The sequence below is a fragment of the Oncorhynchus tshawytscha genome, linkage group LG01 (genome assembly GCF_018296145.1).
Source record: "Oncorhynchus tshawytscha isolate Ot180627B linkage group LG01, Otsh_v2.0, whole genome shotgun sequence".
NCBI classification, from domain to species: Eukaryota; Metazoa; Chordata; class Actinopteri; order Salmoniformes; family Salmonidae; genus Oncorhynchus; species Oncorhynchus tshawytscha.
In genome coordinates, this window is record NC_056429.1 from 73,211,931 (window position 1) to 73,232,518 (window position 20,588).

Genomic DNA, 20,588 nt, shown 5'->3' on the forward strand with positions numbered 1-20,588 from the left:
AAACTGGCCTTTAGACTAGTTGAGTATCTGGAGCATCAGCATTTGTAGGTTCAATTACAGGCTCAAAATAGCCAGACATTTCTTCTGAAACTCATCAGTCTATTATTTTTCTGAGAAATGAAGGCTAACATAGTCTTCAAACATAGTCTGGGACAATTGTGGGATGCGATAGATCCCAAATTAATACAACCACTAGCATAAAAAAAAACGCTTTATGCAATGTGGCTGACATAACAGATCAGAACATTTAGCTTGAAATGTTTCCAAACTATTAGGCTAATTCTTCACATTATAAGCACAGCAATGCGCACATGGTAGTAGGCTATAAGCGGAATGTTCCATTAGCTGAAAACACCATTATCAAAAGTGACCACAAAAGCAATTATGCATGTTATGCTTTTATTATAAAGGTGCATTTTTGTGAAGAAAATGTGTCAGATCTCTCCAAGGAGATGTAGGTGTGGAGTCAGGCACAGGAGAAACAAGTTCCAAAGAAAAGGGCGTTTTATTTAACTAGCTCAGAAAACAACAGGACACCGGACTACAGTAATAGCCATGAAAACCCCACTCAGACTCAGTCCAGGGAAAAACCACCTGTAAAACATGAGCTAATAAAACAAAACCCAAACTCACTGACAGTTCAAACGAAAACAATCCCGCACAAAACCCCAAAGGAAATGTTGAATTAAATACCCCCTAATTAACCAAATTAAAACCAGGTGAAACACAAAACAGACATAACCAAAAGAAAAGGAAAAAGGATTGGTGGCAGCTAGTAGACCAGAGACGACGACCACCGAGCGCCACCCGAACAGGGAGAGGAGCCAACTTCGGTGGAAGTCGTGACAAAATGATATTCCCCAAACTTTACTCAAGCGCTGCTTATGTATGCCAGTTTGTCTACACCACATGTAAAGCGGATTAATGAGCTTTATTATATTAAGAAGTTATTTGGCCACTTCAGTTGTGATACAAACCTTGTCAAAACCATAGCTAGGCTACATGACGTGTGCAACTATGATTTGAAAAAGTCGCAAAAAAAGCATTGTTTCTTATTGTTAAGGAGGCTGCGAATTTTCGCAGCTTTTTGTTAAAAATCGCGCAACATTTCAGCGTCCTGCTACTCATGCCAGGAATATAGTATATGCATATGATAAGTGTGTGTGTATAGAAAACACTCTGAAGTCTCTAAAACTGGTTAAATCGTGTCTGTGGCTATAACGTAACGTGTTTAGGAGTAAAAATCCTTCGAAAAACTGTTCACCAAAAACACAAAAATAATATTCATCCGCCAGTCAATGTATTGTCTAAGGCTAAAGAAAATACATGAGGATCCCCTGTAAACGCCTACAGCTTCCACACGATGTCGCCAGTACTGGCATTTTTTGGCTGCTTTATCCTTGGTTTGATGACGTATAGGCACTTCCTTTCTTGGGGCTCACCGCAGGATGTTATGAAAGTGAAAACATGGAGTATGATTTCAAGACTTGCTGCTATCGAATACAGATCGCCCCGTGATCAATTTGATAGATTATTAACGTTTATTAATACCTAAAGTTGGTTTAGAAAAGTAGTTTGAAGTGATTTGTAAAAGTTTATAGGCAACTTTTGTCATTTTAAAAAGTGACGTTGCGTCTTGTAAAGGGGCATTTTTCTGGATCAGACCGGTCTTCAGCAAATCACATTTTGGGTATACAATGACGGATTTAATCGGGAAAAAGACCCAATTGTGATGTTTATGTGACATATAGGAGTGCCAAGAAAGAAGCTCGTCAAAGGTAATGAATGTTTTATATTTTATTTCTGCGTTTTGGGTAGCGCCGGCTACCGCAAAATCTGTTGTTTTGTTGACGGTCTGGTATTCTGGGGGGTGCATGCTATCAGATAATAGCTTCACATGCTTTCGCCGAAAAGCATTTTACAAATCTGACTTGGTGGCTAGATTCACAACGAGTGTAGCTTTAATTCAGTACCTTGCATGTGTGTTTTAATGAAAGTTTGAGTTTTATCGAAAACTATAGGTGGCGCTCTAAAATTTCCGCTGATTTGATCCCGCCACAGGGACCAAGTCCCAAACAAGTTATGCTTGGCATCATTCACAAGTGATAATATAATTCACAAGTGATAGGCTAATATTGTCACCCATCAGACTATTCCTGATTTAATCTTGTCTTTACATATACTAAATAATATGTGTGACATTTTTTTAAATTCAGAATGGACCATTATCATGCACCTGCACTGAAACTGGCAATACATGTCATCTATGCACTTGAATATATCGAATGGAGGACAGTAGGCTATGCTCCTGTTGTAAATATAAGCAATGTGGTTAATATTAGGAAAGGTGAGAAATAAATATAGTAGACCTAGCCTATAGAAAGCTGATTGGATCATCCTCTTTTTAGTAGAAGCCCATTACTCTGTTTTCTCACGCAAATGCATAGCCTATAGAAATGTTGTGCAACATGAGCTCATGGGCTCTCATGAAGAGTTTGATTAGATTTTCGATTACATTTGCATTGACATCAGAGTGATTAGAGGGACAGTAGAGTGCTGAGGACCAGGCAGTTAGCAAGTTTGGGACACCTAATCTTGGGGCTATGTGTCCCGCTAGCGGGATTGAAGCCGACAACATCCGGTGAAATTGGAGGGCGTGCAATTCAAATAAATATTTGTAATATTAAACATTCATGAACATACAAGTGTCTTATATAATTTTAAAGCTGATCTTCTTGTTAATCCAACTGCATCGTCAGATTACAAAAGGCTTCACGGCGAAAACATACCATGCGATTATCTGAGGACAGCGCCCCATATCATCATATTTGTCAACCAGCACAGGCTTCACAAAATCACAAATAGCGATTAAGTAAATCACTTACCTTTGAATATCTTCTTCTGTTTGCAATCCCAAGGGTCCCAGATACAACATGAATGATTGTTTTGTTCAGAAAATCCTTCTTTATATGCCAAAAAGCCAGTTTAGTTGGCGGCATTGATTTCAGTAATCCACTCGTTCAACATGCAGACAAAGGAGTCCAAAAAGCTACCGGTAAACTTTGTCCAAACAAGTCAAACAACGTAAATAAACTGTAATGTTTAACACAGAAAATACTATGTTCAATAGGAAAGGAAAATTCGTAAGCGCACGCCTTCGCCCTCACTGAAAGACTGATTTGGTCCAGGTGCTCTCCCAGCAAAAACTCCAAATACTTGTTTGTTTTTTCATAAAGAAGCCTGAAACTTTGAATAAAGACTGTTGACATCTAGTGGAAGCCATAGGAATTGCAATTTGGGCGACGGACATAGGGGTTTCCAACAGGTTTCCATAATAAGAGCCTGGGAGCTGAAAAAAATAATTATAGTTGGAATTTCTTGGGATTTTTGCATGCCCTATCAATTCTGTTATAGTCTCAGACATTATGTTAACTGTTTAAGAACCGTTTAAGAAACGTCACAGTGTTTTCTATCCAATGCTACTAATATTAATATATGCATATCCTGGCTTCTGGGCCTGAGTAACAGGCAGTTTACTTTGGGCACATCAGTCAGGCGGAAATTCAGGATACTGCCCTCTAGCCCTAAGAAGTGACCAGCAGCAGTATCAGAGAGAAGCCTAATTACCGTGACTAAATGGTCACATGAAATTTGACTGCCTTCATGACCACCAGTGTGGCGGTAATACGGTCACCGCAACAGCCCTATTCATCAATGTTTGCTTCATTCATGTGACTGACCAATACTGGGTAATTCTTCTCGCTAAACTGAGACCTTGAAACAGCTTCGTTCTCAAAACAAGGGTCTGGGCATACTGCCAAATTCCAGATGCTGATAGTGAGGATTTGTCACTTGCATGAACACAGAAATTTGTTATTAGAAAAGCACAAACAAAAATTTTTTCATCATATTCCATCCTCTTATCACTCAATCTGTGATAATTACCATTACATTTTATAGGTAAGCCTTAGATTATAGCTTCTATCATAAGGTTCTATACTTTTATTGAAGTAAGGCAAATCAACACATAAAACCAGACAATTCATAATTTCAAAACCTTCATTCTGGGTTGTATAATTCTTCTTGTAAAACCATGGCTTAAGACATTCACTTCATACAGTTACACATATGCTTCATTACACAATTTCATTGATGGATTCTGGCAATGACATTTCCCGCTGGAGCTTTTGTCTTGAGTGTCATGTTAATGACAGATCGGTATCTCAATGCATTTCTAGTCTAAAGTACTATAGATTTTGCAGCGTGCAGATCTCCACAATCATCCCGATACCTCAAAATCAGTTAAGGGCACAGTTGTCTACCCCCCTCCCTCCCGGCACTCATTCTTCTGCCGTTTCAGTTGTTCCCAATGGCACATGTTAAAAGTGGATGGCCCTTGATAATGTCCCGATTTTCTCTCATCTGAGCCACCACTGTCCTTTACAGTCCATTATGTCTTGTTAATTTTCCTACTAGTACACCAGCAACATGAGAGAAGTTTGGACCGGATCTCTCTCCATGCTCACTCCACGTGGACTCATGTGGCATGAGAGAAAAGGCAGTTGATAGCTTTGAGTGGATGCGGTGTACTGGCTGCTGGCACGGACTCAGGTCCCACGGTAGAAGTGGTGAAGGACCATAGTGAACACCATTGTCACCATTACTTCAGCTGGTTAGAGGGGGTGAGGTTCACACTGTTCTCGGACGATTTATCCCTTCATGCATCTAAATACCATCTGTGGTCACCTTCACCATAACCTCGAGAGAGGACAGACCAGAACAACAGTTTAGTTTAGGGCATTTCTGATTCAGGAAATCCAGAAAAATTATTTACTTTATGACATATTTTTCACTGTATGACAAATTATTACTACTACCAATATTCTTAATACAAATGTCTTAGACAAAATGTCAAAGAGAAAAACAACACACAGTTGAAACAATTTTTTCCCCTAAAATTGGCTTATACTCCATGGCAATCTCACTGCAGAGTTAAAGGGTAAGGGAGTCAGAGGGCCAATGCTTTTTTGTTGAAGCAAGACAAAAACAAAGTAAACAAAACAAACAGCAATATACTTCTTTATATATCACTCGATATACTTCATATATCACTTGAGATGGGGAAATCTTAAATCCATTTTGAGTAACTGTCAACCAGTACCAACATATTTCTTATTTTTACAGGCAGGCATGTGAACAAAATCAATTTGCATATTTACCAAAGGCCCCCAGGGGACTGGTAATGCCCCCTTTGGACACATGACTTACATCGTGATTCATGCATCCCCAAAAAAACAACACTGCCTGTTAAATCAAAATAACAAATAGAATTAGAATTACAACCCGTGATGACTCCATCTTAACTTAATTGTATCCCATATGGTAATTCAAGGAATAGTAAAAAAGACTAGAGGCAGGTGTACCATATTCAGGGGCAGTGGTCACTCTCTCTCTTTCTCTTGTTCCCTAATCACACACAGGACTGTTGATAAATTCTAAACTTCTTCCTAATTTTCTAGTGTTTACATAGCCCATTTAAATCTCACCCAATGGCTCTAGTCTTTCTAGTGAGGGTGATCAGGTCTCAGGTCGAATCAGATCAGAACAGAGGTCATTCAAGCCCATTAAGTGATTGTTTGTTTCCCTGTACCTCAGACATGATTGAAAGATATTTCAAACATTTTTGTGTATCTGATTTACATTGGGTTTTTCAGTACATTTCTTATGAAGGTGAGTTGTGTGTGCGTGCTGGCGTGTGTGTGGTAAAAATTGTAGGATAAAAACAAATTAAATGGCCATTCCTTACTTAATTTGGGAGCTACCTCAACAGCTGGATTTGGGCACCTTTACACTGCACAGCACACAGTCTCAATAACTTCTCTCCTATGGCACCTGCCTCAGGAAGCCCCTCAAAGGGAAAGACACAGAACCAATGGAAAACATACAGTGGGGAGAACAAGTATTTGATACACTTTCCTACTTACAAAGCATGTAGAGGTCTGTAATTTTTATCATAGGTACACTTCAACTGTGAGAGACGGAATCTAAAACAAAAATCCAGAAAATCACATTGTATGATTTTTAAGTAATTAATTTGCATTTTATTGCATAACATAAGTATTTGATCACCTACCAACCAGTAAGAATTCTGGCTTTCACAGACCTGTTAGTTTTTCCTTTAAGAATTCCATCCTGTACTCCACTCATTTCCTGTATTAACTACACCTGTTTCAATTCGTTACCTGTATAAAAGACACCTGTCCACACACTCAATCAAACAGACTCCAACCTCTCCACAATGGCCAAGACCAGAGAGCTGTGTAAGGACATCAGGGATAAAACTGTAGACCTACACAAGGCTGGGATGGGCTACAGGACAATAGGCAAGCAGCTTGGTGAGAAGGCAACAATTATTCGAAAATGGAAGAAGTTCAAGATGACGGTCAATCACCCTCGGTCTGGGGCTCCATGCAAGATCTCACCTCGTGAGGCATTAATGATCATGAGGAAGGTGAGGGATCAGCCCAGAACTACACGGGAGGACCTGGTCAATGACTTGAAGAGAGCTGGGACCACAGTCTCAAAGAAAACCATTAGTAACATGCTACGCCGTCATGGAATAAAATCCTGCAGCGCACGCAAGGTCCCCCTGCTCAAGCCAGCGCATGTCCAGGCCCGTCTGAAGTTTGCCAATGACTATCTGGATGATCCAGAGGAGGAATGGGAGAAGGTCATGTGGTCTGATGAGACAAAAATAGAGCTTTTTGGTCTAAACTCCACTCGCCGTGTTTGGAGGAAGAAGAAGGATGAGTACAACCCCAAGAACACCATCCCAACCGTGAAGCATGGAGGTGGAAACATCATTCTTTGGGCCATGTATCGTGGCCATGTATCGTGAGATCTTGGCCAATAAACTCCTTCCCTCAGTAAGAGCATTGAAGATGGGTCGTGGCTGGGTCTTCCCAGCATGACAACGACCCGAAACACACAGCCAGGGCAACTAAGGAGTGGCTCCGTAAGAAGCATCTCAAGGTCCTGGAGTGGCCTAGCCAGTCTCAGAGTCTGAACCCAATAGAAAATCTTTGCAGGGAGCTGAAAGTCCGTATTGCCCAGCGACAGCCCCGAAACCTGAAGGATCTGGAGAAGGTCTGTATGGAGGAGTGGGCCAAAATCCCTGCTGCAGTGTGTGCAAACCTGGTCAAGAACTACAGGAAATGAATGATCTCTGTAATTACAAACAAAGGTTTCTGTACCAAATATTAAGTTCTGCTTTTCTGATGTATCAAATACTTATGTCATTCAATAAAATGCAAATTAATTACTTAAAAATCATACGTGATTTTCAGGATTTTTGTTTTAGATTCCGTCTCTCACAGTTGAAGTGTACCTATGATAAAAAATGACAGACCTCTACATGCTTTATAAGTAGGAAAACCTGCAAAATCGGCAGTGTATCAAATACTTATTCTCCCCACTGTATGTATCTCCTATACATATAGAATAGCACCTTGTGTTAGTCACTGCAGAACACGTACTGTAGACACTTCTCTTATAAATGCCTACAGACAGCTGTCAGCGGAGCTTTCCATGGTACCGTTACTTGCTCTCGCTGTAGTCTTCTCGCTAAGTCTGTCATATGTAGCACTACCACGGTTCTTCCATAGTCTCTACAGTCTCCATAGTCTCTACAGTATCTATGCTCTTTATAGTATCTATAGTCTCGCATCTCTATAGTCTCTGTGTCTATAGTCTTGCCGCATACATATAGAATAACAGACGCACTTTCCCACATTCACTCAGTACTTATTATGCACATTTCAATCAGCTTACTATCTGAATTTCAGTCACTCAACTAATATTCTTTATAACATCCAAATTTCAATATTTTAATATCCAGATTTCAATCAGCTTAATAGCCAAATTTCAATGCTGTTATTATCCAAATTTCAATCAGCTTAATACTTTCCACACTCACACAACATTCACATAAACATTCACTATACTCACACATCTCACATCCACATTCACTTCATGCTATTACTTGACTTAAGACTAGTCGTACCCTCCTCCATTTTGATGTTTTGTTTTATTGATTTTATTATAATTTTTTTCTATTTTTATACAAATTCATTTAAATTGACTTACTGAAATCAGTTGACGTGTCCCTCAATTGTTTGCGGATGTTGTGTCTCCTCCAGGCAGCTCACAGTTTTTGGTCAGATGGGAATTTTCCTCAAGCTTCATAAAATGCGCCATTGGTTTTCCTTGCAGACCCCCACTGGAAAGCTCCACATGGAGAATCAATCATCCTGATCATTGATGCCAAATTGTCGTGGAAATTATCACCAGGGACACTCAAAGTCAATCTTGAATGAATTATCCTTTATTATCAGCGCGCTGGAGAGTTTCCAACCAACTCAATGCACCAAGTACAGATCAGGAGATCCACCTGGGGTAGTCCCGTTAGTTCTCTTATATACAGACAAGTTATATTTGCAGGATTTTGCTTATTCATCATTCATAATTAATTAATCATTAAAGTTTGCTTCATTCATGTGACCGACCAATACTGGGTCATGCATGTGGCAGACCAAGACCTCACGAGGTTTCTTCTCTAAGCTGAGACCTTGAAACTGAGATTTTTTGTTCTCAAGACAATGGTCTGGGCATACTGCCAAATTACAGATACTGATAGTGAGGAGTCATTCAGTCACTTGCATGAATACAGAAATTGGTTATTAGAAAAGCAAAAACATAAAATGTTCCATCACACTATGATAGGGCAACTATATAACCATGATAGGGCATCTATGTACCCATGATAGAAGCCCTATGTCCAACTAGCTCTCACAGTCTCACGTCAGAATTAGATGTTCATCCATGTTGAAGTTGTTGCAAAGTGTTTAAAGTTAAGTTCAGGCATTAACACCAGAATCTTAAGTTTAGGCATTAACTCCAAATGGTTAAGGTAAGAGTTAAGGTTTGGGATAGGATTAAAATCCAAATCCCCAAAATATATTGTATTACTGGATTTGAACTTTCAACCTTTGGAATCAGAGGCAGATGATTACAACCATTTGCCATTCCCATCCACAACACCTGGAGAAAAAAAACTACTTGAAGGTAACAGCGCTCAATGTTGCCCCTAGTGGCTGGTTTCCACGTCATCTCCCGACATCCTCAGACATGGATGGATGTCGAATACTGACTTGTATCATGGGTGACCAGGCTTTCTGTCAGTTTTCCCTGACCTAAGGCCCACACCAAAGTTTCCTGGGGATCGCAGGGCCTTACTTGATTTGACCGTTCCCCCTAACCACCAAAGGACAAGCAACAGCTGCAGAAGAAGTGAAGAGTAGGCGGAGTGCTAGTCACGTCAGAGCTAGTATTCAAACTCAACAGTATCAAATAAATTAATACAGTATATTATGATGTCACTTAACAAATCATGAGGTGGTGCATTAACCTTGATCTGTATCCATGCTGCTCCCTCAGAGGACAAGCAGAAGAAGAAGAAGCAGGGAAAGGAGAAGAGTGCAGGAGAGAGAGAGGGCAGCAAGACCCTGCAGCGCTCCAAGACCTTCGTCAGCCTCCTTTTTAAGAGAGATGCACGGAGAGACATGTCCAGGAACAGGAGAGAGAGAGACACATCACGGGACAGTAGAGAGACAGTGACAGGGGACTCCCACAGGGGTCGATTTAAATCACCCTCCCACCATGCTGACAAGGGTGAGAGGACCAAGATACACTGGCACAACTTTATAGAAAGACACATCCTACATTCACTTGGACAACCACAGAAACACATGAATGCATGCATGTTAGCAATCAGACACACAAAAGCAACAGTCCTTCCATCTCAGACTGGAGACCTTGACGCCCATATCCCTGTTCAACCCTGACCATAGCCACGACCCTAACCCTAACCCTAGCTTAATGCCCAGATCCCGGTTCAACCCTAACCATAGCCTCGACCCTAACTCTCAACCACAACCCTAACACTAACCTCACTGTGCAACCCAAGGTTTGATACCAGCATAAACAGAAACCCTCTTTAACCTAACCCCACTGGCTATTATACCTCACCCTTACCTCTACCAACTCGCTAGCGTCGCTAAACAGATGTCTCCTAATCACTCTCTAGCATTTTACTAGCATTTACTACTACTCACTCAGTAGCTCTGTAATTGTGTGGTTCAGAGAACAAGCACATTTTCTGTCGCTGTGTTATTTGACCAATGTCAACGTTCATTGTGTGATCATGTTGTTCTATATATCCCCGGATAACTGCCCCCCTGACTCGCTAGATAAAGAGAGGGGTCGCCCGTTCCAGCTGTTGACGTCTCCAAGGGAGACCCGTGCTGGGTTGAAGGACAGCAGCCCCCTGCTTCACCCTGAGACCCTGGGAGAAGTGGAGAACATGGCCAGGAAACTGCTCAGTCAGGACGAGGTCACTGCAGTCATGAGACACTGTAAGCGGGTGAGTCACTGAGCCAAAATGTCAGACTGAGTGAAACACTGTAAATGGAGGCTGTTCTGAGCTGTGATGGCTAATGGAGACATTTTAAGAGTAAATTCTGAACCAAAATGGCAGACTGAGTGTCACACCCTGACCATAGTTTACTTTGTATATTTCTATGTTTTGGTTGGTCAGGGTGTGAGCTGAGTGGGCATTCTATGTTTCATGTCTAGTTTGTCTATTTCTATGTCTGGCCTGATATGGTTCTCAATCAGAGGCAGGTGTTAGTCATTGTCTCTGATTGGGAACCATATTTAGGTAGCCTGGGTTTCACTGTGTGTTTGTGGGTGATTGTTCCTGTCTCTGTGTTTTCACCAGATAGGGCTGTTTCCGTTTTCGTTACGTTTCCACGTTTGTTGTTTTTTGTAGTACTTGTATTGATTCGTGTTTTACGTTTGTTGATTAAACATGGATCGCAATCTACACGGCGCATTTTGGTCCGACTCTCCTTCACCAAAAGAGAACCGTTACAGTATCACCCACCGCAACAGGACCAAGCGGCGTGTCAACAGGCAGGAGCCACAGGAGAAGCAACAAAGGCAGCAACAGCGGCGCAATGAGGATTGGACATGGGACGATATATTGGATGGCAAGGGTTGCTATACATGGGAGGAGATCCTGGCGGGAAGGGATCGCCTTCCATGGGAACAGGTGGAGGCAGCGAGGAGAGCAGAGGCAGCCGGAGAGAGGAGCCGGCGATATGAGGGAACACGGTTGGCAAGGAAGCCCGAGAGTCAGCCCCAAAATTTCTTGGGGGCTCACAGGGAGTAGGGCTACGCCAGGTAGGAGACCTGCGCAAACTCCCTGTGCTTACCGGGGGGCTAGAGAGACCGGGCAGGCACCGTGTTATGCAGTGGTGCGCACGGTGTCCCCAGTGCGGTGCGGTATATTCCAGCTCCGCGTATCGGCCGGGCTAGATTGAGCGTCGAGCCAAATGCCATGAAGCCGGCTCTACACATCTGGTCCCCAGTGCGTCTCCTTGGGCCGGTTTACATGGCACCAGCCTTGCGCTTGGTGTCTCCGGTTTGCCTGCATAGCCCAGTGCGGGCTATTCCACCTCGCCGCACTGGCAGGGCGACCGAGAGCATTCAACCAGGTAAGGTTGGGCAGGCTCGGTGCTCAAGAGCTCCAGTGCGCCTGCACGGTCCGGTCTATCCAGTACCACCTCCACACCCCAGCCCTCCGGTAGCAGCTCCCCGCACCAGGCTTCCTGTGCGTGTTCTCGGTCCAGTACCACCAGTACCAGCACCACGCATCAGGCCTACAGTGCACCTCGCCTCTCAGCGCTGTCGGAGTCTCCCGCCTGTTCAGCGCAGCCAGAGCTTTCCTCCTCTACAGCGCTGCTGGAGTCTCCTGTCTGTTCAGCGCAGCCAGAGCTGCCAGCCTGCATGGAGCAGCCAAAGCTGCCAGCCTGCATGGAGCAGCCAGAGCTGTCAGTCTGCATGAAGCAGCCAGAGATGCCAGTCTGCAAGGAGCTGCCGGTCTGCAAGGAGCTGCCAGTCTGCAAGGAGCTGCCAGTCTGCAAGGAGCTGTCAGTCTGCACGGAGCTGTCAGTCTGCACGGAGCTGCCAGTCTGTAAGGAGCTGTCAGTCTGCAAGGAGCTGCAGTCTGCAGGAGCTGCCAGTCTGTAAGGAGCTGCCAGTCTGCAAGGAGCTGCCAGTCTGCACGGAGCCGCCAGAGCTGCCAGTCTGTAAGAAGCCGCCAGAGCTGTCAGCCTATATGGAGCAGCCAGAGCCGCCAGTCAGCGTGGAGCAGCTAGAGCTGCCAGTCAGCATGGAGCAGCCAGATCAGTCAGTCTGCCATGATCCGCCAGTCAGCCAGACTCTTCCAGATCTGCCAGTCAGCCAGACTCTTCCAGATATGCCAGTCAACCAGACTCTTCCAGATCCGCCAGTCAGCCAGACTCTTCCAGATCTGCCAGTCAGCCAGACTCTTCCAGATCCGCCAGTCAGCCAGACTCTTCCAGATCCGCCAGTCAGCCAGACTCTTCCAGATCCGCCAGTCAGCCGGACTCTTCCAGATCCGCCAGTCAGCCGGACTCTTCCAGATCCGCCAGTCAGCCAGACTCTTCCAGATCCGTCAGTCAGCCGGACTCTTCCAGATCTGCCAGTCAACCAGACTCTTCCAGATCTGCCAGTCAACCAGACTCTTCCAGATCCGCCAGTCAACCAGACTCTTCCAGTGGCGCCAGTCTGCCCAGCGCCGCCAGTGCTGTCAGTCTGCCCAGCGCCGCCAGTGCCGCCAGTCTGCCCAGTGCCGCCAGTCTGTCCAGCGCCGCAAGTGCCGCCAGTCTGCCAGGATCAGTTAGATCTGCCAGCCAGCCAGGATCCGCCAGTCTGCCAGGATCCACCAGTCTGCCAGGATCCGCCAGTCAGCCAGGATCTGCCAGAACTGCCAGTCAGCCAGGATCCGCCAGTCAGCCAGACTCTTCCAGATCTGCCAGTCAGCCAGGATCCGCCAGTCAGCCAGACTCTTCTAGATCTGCCAGTCTGCCACACTCTTCCAGATCCGCCAGTCAGCCAGACTCTTCCAGATCCGCCAGTCTGCCAGACTCTTCCAGATCCGCCAGTCTGCCAGACCCTTCCAGATCCGCCAGTCTGCCAGACCCTTCCAGATCCGCCAGTCTGCCAGACTCTTCCAGATCCACCAGTCTGCCAGACTCTTCCAGATCCGCCAGTCAGCCAGACTCTTCCAGATCCACCAGTCAGCCGGGATCTGCCAGAGCCTTCCTCCTCTCCTGTGCTGTCGGAGTCTGAAGAGCCCCTTTGTCCCGAGCTGCCCCTCTGTCCCGAGCTGCCCCTCTGTCCCGAGCCCGAGCTGCCCCTCTGTCCCGTGTTAAGTAGGGTTGCCGTGGCTAGGAGGTCACGGAAGCGGACAAGGTGGAGGAAGACTACGGTGAAGTGGGGGCTACGTCCAGCACCAGAGCCGCCACCGCGGACAGATACCCACCCAGACCCTCCCCTATAGGTTCAGGTTTTGCGGCCGGAGTCCGCACCTTGGGGGGTGGTACTGTCACACCCTGACCATAGTTTACTTTGTATATTTCTATGTTTTGGTTGGTCAGGGTGTGAGCTGAGTGGGCATTCTATGTTTCATGTCTAGTTTGTCTATTTCTATGTCTGGCCTGATATGGTTCTCAATCAGAGGCAGGTGTTAGTCATTGTCTCTGATTGGGAACCATATTTAGGTAGCCTGGGTTTCACTGTGTGTTTGTGGGTGATTGTTCCTGTCTCTGTGTTTTCACCAGATAGGGCTGTTTCGGTTTTCGTTACGTTTCCACGTTTGTTGTTTTTTGTAGTTTTTGTATTGATTCGTGTTTTACGTTTGTTGATTAAACATGGATCGCAATCTACACGGCACATTTTGGTCCGACTCTCCTTCACCAAAAGAGAACCGTTACACTGAGACACTCGGAGAGGGAAAATGCTGAGCTGTAATGACTGTCATAAGACAATGCAGGTAAGTGAGTTCCTGAAACAAAACAGCATATTGAGTGAGACATTGTAGAGCTACTGAGCCGGAATGGCTGTCTGAAACAGTGCAAGGGCCAATCCAGAAACAATTCCTTGCCCCTCTTCCTAGACCCTACCACTTTGATGTCCGTAGAAATCAAGGAATCAGACATACAGAAACAGAAACAAAAATAACAAAGCAAGAAAATAACATTATTTCAATCAGGCACTTGTGTGTGTGATGCGGGGCTGGATGCGGGGTGGGATGTCACGAAATGGTCCCTTGAAGTCGTCAGGACATTGAGTCATGGTCCCCTAGAGGTTCTATCTACAGTAGTTCCCTGTTGGTGCTGGGGTCATCCCTGAGGACGTTTTTGAGACTTTCTTGGTACGTTGTGTCATGGCCCCCCGAGGACGTTTTGTCTTGTTCCCGATTTGTCCCGGGTATGTTTTTTTCAGGTCATTCTTGTAATGTTGTGTCATGGTCCCGTGGAGTTTTTTGTCCAGTTTCCAGTTTGTCCTTGGGACGTCACCTGATGGTTGCATAGAAACGCCCCCCCCAATTAAAAAAAAAAAAGTTCTACCCAGGGCACACACACCGTGGTTTCATTACACATCACCCCTTGTTACTGTTCCCAAGCCCATCAAAGCCCTGATTGGTGAACTGTTGATCCAGTCACAGCTCGCTTCTCCTAGCCCTCAGAAAACTAGACACAGGAGTGTTCTTGCAATGTTCCAATGAAACATGTCTAACATGTTATATTCTGAGAACAGTCAGTGAATGTTTGGTTTTAACACCAAACTTAAACACCAAAACATGCTAAATAGTTTCTTAGGAGGTTTTAACTAACATACATAGAATGTTCCCCCAACTAACGGAAAACTGGACACGCCAACATCAGGGGAACATTACAGGTAACATAATAAAAACGTTCTCTCCCTAGAATTGTTAGCTGGGATGAGCCTGTCTAGTGGATTTAAGCAACGTTCACACGCTTTCTGGCAGCCTTCATGGCAGGGATCAGTTATTTTTGCCTCTGGCTCACAGCTTGGTTCCTCTCAATTTCAGACATACAGTACCTACCACTTTCGGAGCAGCTAACAGTGAACAAACTGTACCCATCGTACTGTAGACTGATGAGTTTCATGTAAAGTATGGTTTCCTGTGTGTGTCTGAATGTCTGACAATGATCGGTGTGTCCGCCGGCGTCTCAGACAAAAGACAGATTTTCCCCGTCATTTATAGATGTAGGATTTTAATTTGAGCCAGTTTGCGACAGCAGAAAAATAATCCTGCAGCAACAGGAAATGTGAATTATTATGTGGATTATAATTAATGGACATTTTTGTAGGGGTTGATACGTACATTTTTCGTTAGGGCAAATCAAGTCTGAAACTCAAATACACTACAAGTTGAATTTCCTATCTGCAACAAAATAGTGATGAAATTAAGACCCAACATCTGTATGTGTATGACAAGGGTCAAATATCGGCCATCATCTGATCTCGCTCTCCCAGTCTAGTGATATTTTTTGATATTAGACAAAAGGGTTAGCGATATGTGTCTGATAGTGTATGTATGTTTTTAAATAAACAATGCTTCTGATGGAGCTCCTCTCTTTCTCTCTCTCTCCCTCTATCCGTCACACTCACTCGCTCTACTCCTCACACCAAAATGGTCAACTCCTCAGCTTTTCCTTCAGAACTCTGCATAAGCTATCAGGGTGGCATCATCTGTACCTTGTCTCAAATCCACACACGTGCATAGCGGGTAGAGGGAAGGGAATAGAGGCTTGACCTAGGGGTACATTTTTTAAGATGAATACTGTGAATCTTCTCTCACCTGTCCAGTTGTTTCAGATGTAGGAAAGGAAAACAACATTATTTATTATAGACTATTAAGATGAACCCTCTCTCTTTCTCTCTCTATCTGTATCAGTTTATGTTGGAGTGTGTGGTGGAGGATCTAGTACACCCTCTACTGGCCATACTGGACCGACCTGAGAAACTACTACTGATACGAGAGATCAGGTGTGTGTGTGCACGCGTATTTCCGTCCGTCCATGCGTATGTTTACATGTGGGATGTTTGTGTGTGTGTGTGTGTGTGTGTGCTATATGCTAGTGTGGTTAATGTACTCCATGGTGTCACTACTACTGATACGACAAAGCAGGTGTGTGTGTGTGTGTGTCTGCATGTGTAGTTCCTCTCACCAAGCCTCTCTCTGTGTCTTTCCAGGATGCTGATCCCTCCTACAGAGTTGGGCCGTTTTGACAGTATTGTCATGCCCTTTGAACTGGAGGCCTACGACATACTGAAGAGCCGCTCATGTAAGAACATCAAAAATATCCGGGGCGGCAGTCTGTTTCTGCTGTAGTGCTAACTCCTTATAGAAGAGGCAGGTGGCAGTGGGAGGAGGTAGGGAACTGGTCTGTCTGCCCAATATAAAGGATCAAACTGGCAGAGGAACAAAAATAGCATAAATAGGAAAGTACATTTGAATACATTTAGGTTGCAGTCATTTAAACTGTTTTTTCAACGACTCCACAAATTTCTTGTTAACAAACTATAGTTTTGGCAAGTCGGTTAGGACATCTACTTTGTGCATGACACAAGTAATTTTTCCAACAATTGTTTACAGACAAACTATTTCACGTATAATTCACTTTATCACAATTTCAGTGGGTCAGAAGTTTACATACACTAAGTTGGGTGTGCCTTTAAACAGCTTGGAAAATTCCAGAAAATCATGTCCTGGCTTTAGAAGGTTCTGATAGGCTAATTGACAAAATTTGAGTCAATTGGAGGTGTACGTGTGGATGTATTTCAAGGCCTACCTTCAAACTCAGTGCCTCTTTGCTTGACATCATGGGAAAATCAAAAGAAATCAGCTAAGATCTCATAAAAAACATTGTAGGCCTCCACAAGTCTGGTTCATCCTTGGGAGCAATTTCCAAACGCCTGAAGGTACCATGTTAATCTGTACAAACAATAGTACGCAAGTATAAACACCATGGTACCATGCAGCCGTCATACCACTCAGGAAGGAGATACATTCTGTCTCCTAGAGATGAACGTACTTTGGTGCAAAAAGTGCAATTCAATCCCAGAACAACAGCAAAGGACCTTGTGAAGATGCTGGATGCTGAAAACGAGTCCTATATCAACATAACCTGAAAGGCCGCTCAGCAAGGAAGAAGCCACTGCTCCAAAACTGCCATAAAAAAGACAGGCAACGGTTTACAACTGCACATGTGGACAAATATCATACTTTTTGGAGAAATGTCCTCTGGTCTGATGAAACAAAAATAGAACTGTTTGGCCATAATGACCATTGTTATGTTTGGAGGGAAAGGGGAGGCTTGCAAGCCGAAGAACACCATCCCAACCGTGAAGCATGGGGGTGGCAGCATCATGTTGTGGGGGTGCTTTGCTGCAGGAGGGACTGGTGCACTTCACAAAATAGATGGCATCATGAGGCGGAAAATGATGTGGATATATTGAAGCAACATCTCAAGACATCAGTCAGGAAGTTAAAGCTTGGTCGCAAATGGGTCTTCCAAATGGACAATGGCCCCAAGCATACTTCCAAAGCTGTGGCAAAATGGCTTAAGGACAACAAAGTCAAGGTATCGGAGTGGCCATCACAAAGCCCTGACCTCAATCCCATAGAATTTTTTTTTTTATGAAAAAGCATGTGCGCGCAAGGAGCCTACAAACCTGACTCAGTTACACCAGCTCTGTCAGGAGGAATGGGCCAAAATTCACCCAACTTATTGTGGGAAGCTTGTGGAAGGCTACCCGAAACGTTTGACCCAAGTTAACCAATTTAAAGGCAATGCTACCAAATACTACTTGAGTGTATGTAAACTTCTGACCCACTAGGAATGTGATGCCACCAACAAAATGTTGAATATTTGGGGCATGCAACCATCGCAGCTCTGCAGATTTTGTTGTGAGGATACAGAATCAACATACCATTTGTTCTGGTATTGCCCTCGGGTAGCCTGTTTCTGGTCTCAGGTTTAGGAATGGCTAAAAAAGCATAACATTATTCTAAAATTGACCCTAGAAATAGCATTGTTGAGAGAATTGGTCAGTCAATTGCTAATATACTAATACTCTTAATAACCTGTGGATTCTATTCGATTAGATACATTCAAATTGTACTGTATGTTAAACATCACAGCATAGTTGAAAGATATATTGCTCGTAGAAATCAGAAGAGGGTGGCCAGCAGAGATAGGTGGGATGGGCAGAGAGAAGCTGAGGGTTGGGATGTGGAACTGGAGACAAGTGGGAGTGGAGTTTCTGACGGTCAAAGATAAATGTCAAAATAAACCCCCCCCCAAAATATGTTTTGAATGACTGTTATATCCCATGCCTGTTTGCCTCAGGCTGAGGTACAAGCAGGTGCTTGTACATGTGTACACATGCATTCAAACGCACTCATGTGCACACACTCGGACACATACACATATGTAAATAGCGCCACACATGCACTCAAACACATACAGTCGGCCTTGCTGTTTTGATTTTTGTTGTCCTTGATGTCTGTTTGTTTGCATTGTTGTTTTCCTTAGTTGTTGTCTGTTGTTCATTTTGTTGGTGCATTGGTGGACAGTGGCATGGTTGGGGGGAGTGGAGGGAGAGTTTTGTTGGGGGGGTAATGTTTTGTATTCTAGTATTGTATGTTTATATCTTTGTTGTGTTCTCGTCCTCAGTGAGGTCTCCTATCCTGCGCTCTCCTCGCAGTGGAACCCCTCGACGACACCTCATCACCCCCATACCAGGTCTCTCTCTCTGTGTGTGTAATGCCCCCCTTATTCCCCCATCCCTCCCTCCCGCTCTCTCTCTCTCTTCACCCACTCTCTTTCTCTAACAGCTCTCCTCTGCCTGATCCCAATAGGATATTATATAACCAGAGAACTTATCTTCCTCCTCCTCATCTCTTCCTGTCTCTTCTTCTTCTCCTCTTTTCATATCTCCTCTTGCCTCCCTCTTTTTCCAGTACATCTCATATCCTATCTGACTGAAACACCTGCTCAATATCCAATATCCATTTCATACACATGCAGCACACACACAGGGACGGCCCTAGAGTTTTGGTGGTCCCTAAACAAAATGTTGTTGGGGGGCCCCCCACCTCGAGGTCAAAACCTTTTAGTGGCCCCCTAAAAGGTATGTTTTAGAGTTCATTTCCATTCAACACATTTTGCAATGAGGTGCAGAGAAAATGTTGCAGTTTCAAAGCAAGTTTGCTGCAATTTTACACATTTTGCCATGGGTCTGTGGTATAAATTCGCTACATGACAGATCATTTCCTGCAATTCTACACATTTTGGCAAGGGCCGGAGAGAAGATTTAGATATATTCTAACAAATCTATTGAAATTCTACACATTTTGCCATAACCTATGTCATGTTAATATGATATTTGCGTGAGAGTGACTACCAAAATCAATGGGGGACCTCTGGAGGTCAAGGCCCCTGGGCATGTGCTCTTCGAGCCTGGTTGATAACTCAGCCATGATTACTACAAGTTTATATAGCTAGCTAAACTAACTGACTAAAAATGTTAGCTGACATGCATGGGCTAATTGAGCTAATTGAGTGACTGCCAGTGACTGACATAACAAAAGAAAAATGGCTGATGCACAACAACATTTTGAAATTGCACATTGTGTATTCTACTACTTTAACTTTGTTAACAGTAAGACCCCGACTGAGCTCTTGAGAACCCGGGGTCTAAGCAACCGCTTATGTCGCTTAGGCCCAGCCCCGGCCCTGCACACAAACACACACACACACACAGGCCTGTGTCAGATGACTTCAGTAGGAAGGCTTGTATTACGTCTCTGTGAGAAACACAAAAGCCAGAGAGGAGCAGTGTTAAGTCATAGACATGCGTGGGCTGACTGCATGGAGCCTTTGAAGCCTTTCTCAAACTAGACCAATTCAAGAGTCAGACACAGTGCATGTGTGTGTGCATACCTTAAAAGCTTCTCAAAATCTCTCCATTCAAGAGTAGAAAACGCAGAGGGAAGGCATTTTCTACCGCCGCCACAGAAGTAAATGACCCCGGCTATCTAGCACTCAGAGGTGAGGGGTTAAGGGGTTGAAAGGTCAGCTCTCCACCAGGGCGGAAGAAAACAGATATGTCAAACACAGCCAGTGAGTTCTGACAGGTCAGGGTGATGACCTCCGATAGAGATATGCAGATTGGGCCCTTTGGTGAATGGACTCCATTTTGTAAACTCCCACACAGTGTCACTGCCAAACAGACGGTTGACCAGTGCTAGGAAGGTTTATAACTATAGTACAATACAGTGGGTCTTCTGGGGTTAAAGGGAATGAGTGAGTGTCGGTGTGTGTGTGTGTGTGTTAATATGTGTGTGATAACATGTACAGTGGGGCAAAAAAGTATTTAGTCAGCCACCAATTATGCAAGTTCTCCCACTTAAAAAGATGAGAGAGGCCTGTAATTTTCATCATAGGTACACTTCAACTATGACAGACAAAATGAGAAAAAAAATCCAGAAAATCACATTGTAGGATTTTTAATGCATTTATTTGCAAATTATGGTGGAAAATAAGTATTTGGTCAATAACAAAAGT

At 44.2% G+C, this 20,588-nt stretch overlaps 1 protein-coding gene across 1 annotated transcript in view; it reads left to right on the forward strand.

Moving 5' to 3' along the window:
• LOC112252729 (PDZ domain-containing protein 7-like) overlaps positions 1 to 20,588 on the forward strand; it is a 56,116-nt gene that overhangs the window by 22,983 nt on the left and 12,545 nt on the right. The window contains exons 8-12 of the mRNA XM_042325374.1: positions 9,496 to 9,729; positions 10,308 to 10,480; positions 15,911 to 16,002; positions 16,210 to 16,301; positions 18,696 to 18,764. Coding sequence (XP_042181308.1) covers positions 9,496 to 9,729; positions 10,308 to 10,480; positions 15,911 to 16,002; positions 16,210 to 16,301; positions 18,696 to 18,764 — 660 coding nt within the window. The remainder of the gene's footprint in view (positions 1 to 9,495; positions 9,730 to 10,307; positions 10,481 to 15,910; positions 16,003 to 16,209; positions 16,302 to 18,695; positions 18,765 to 20,588) is intronic.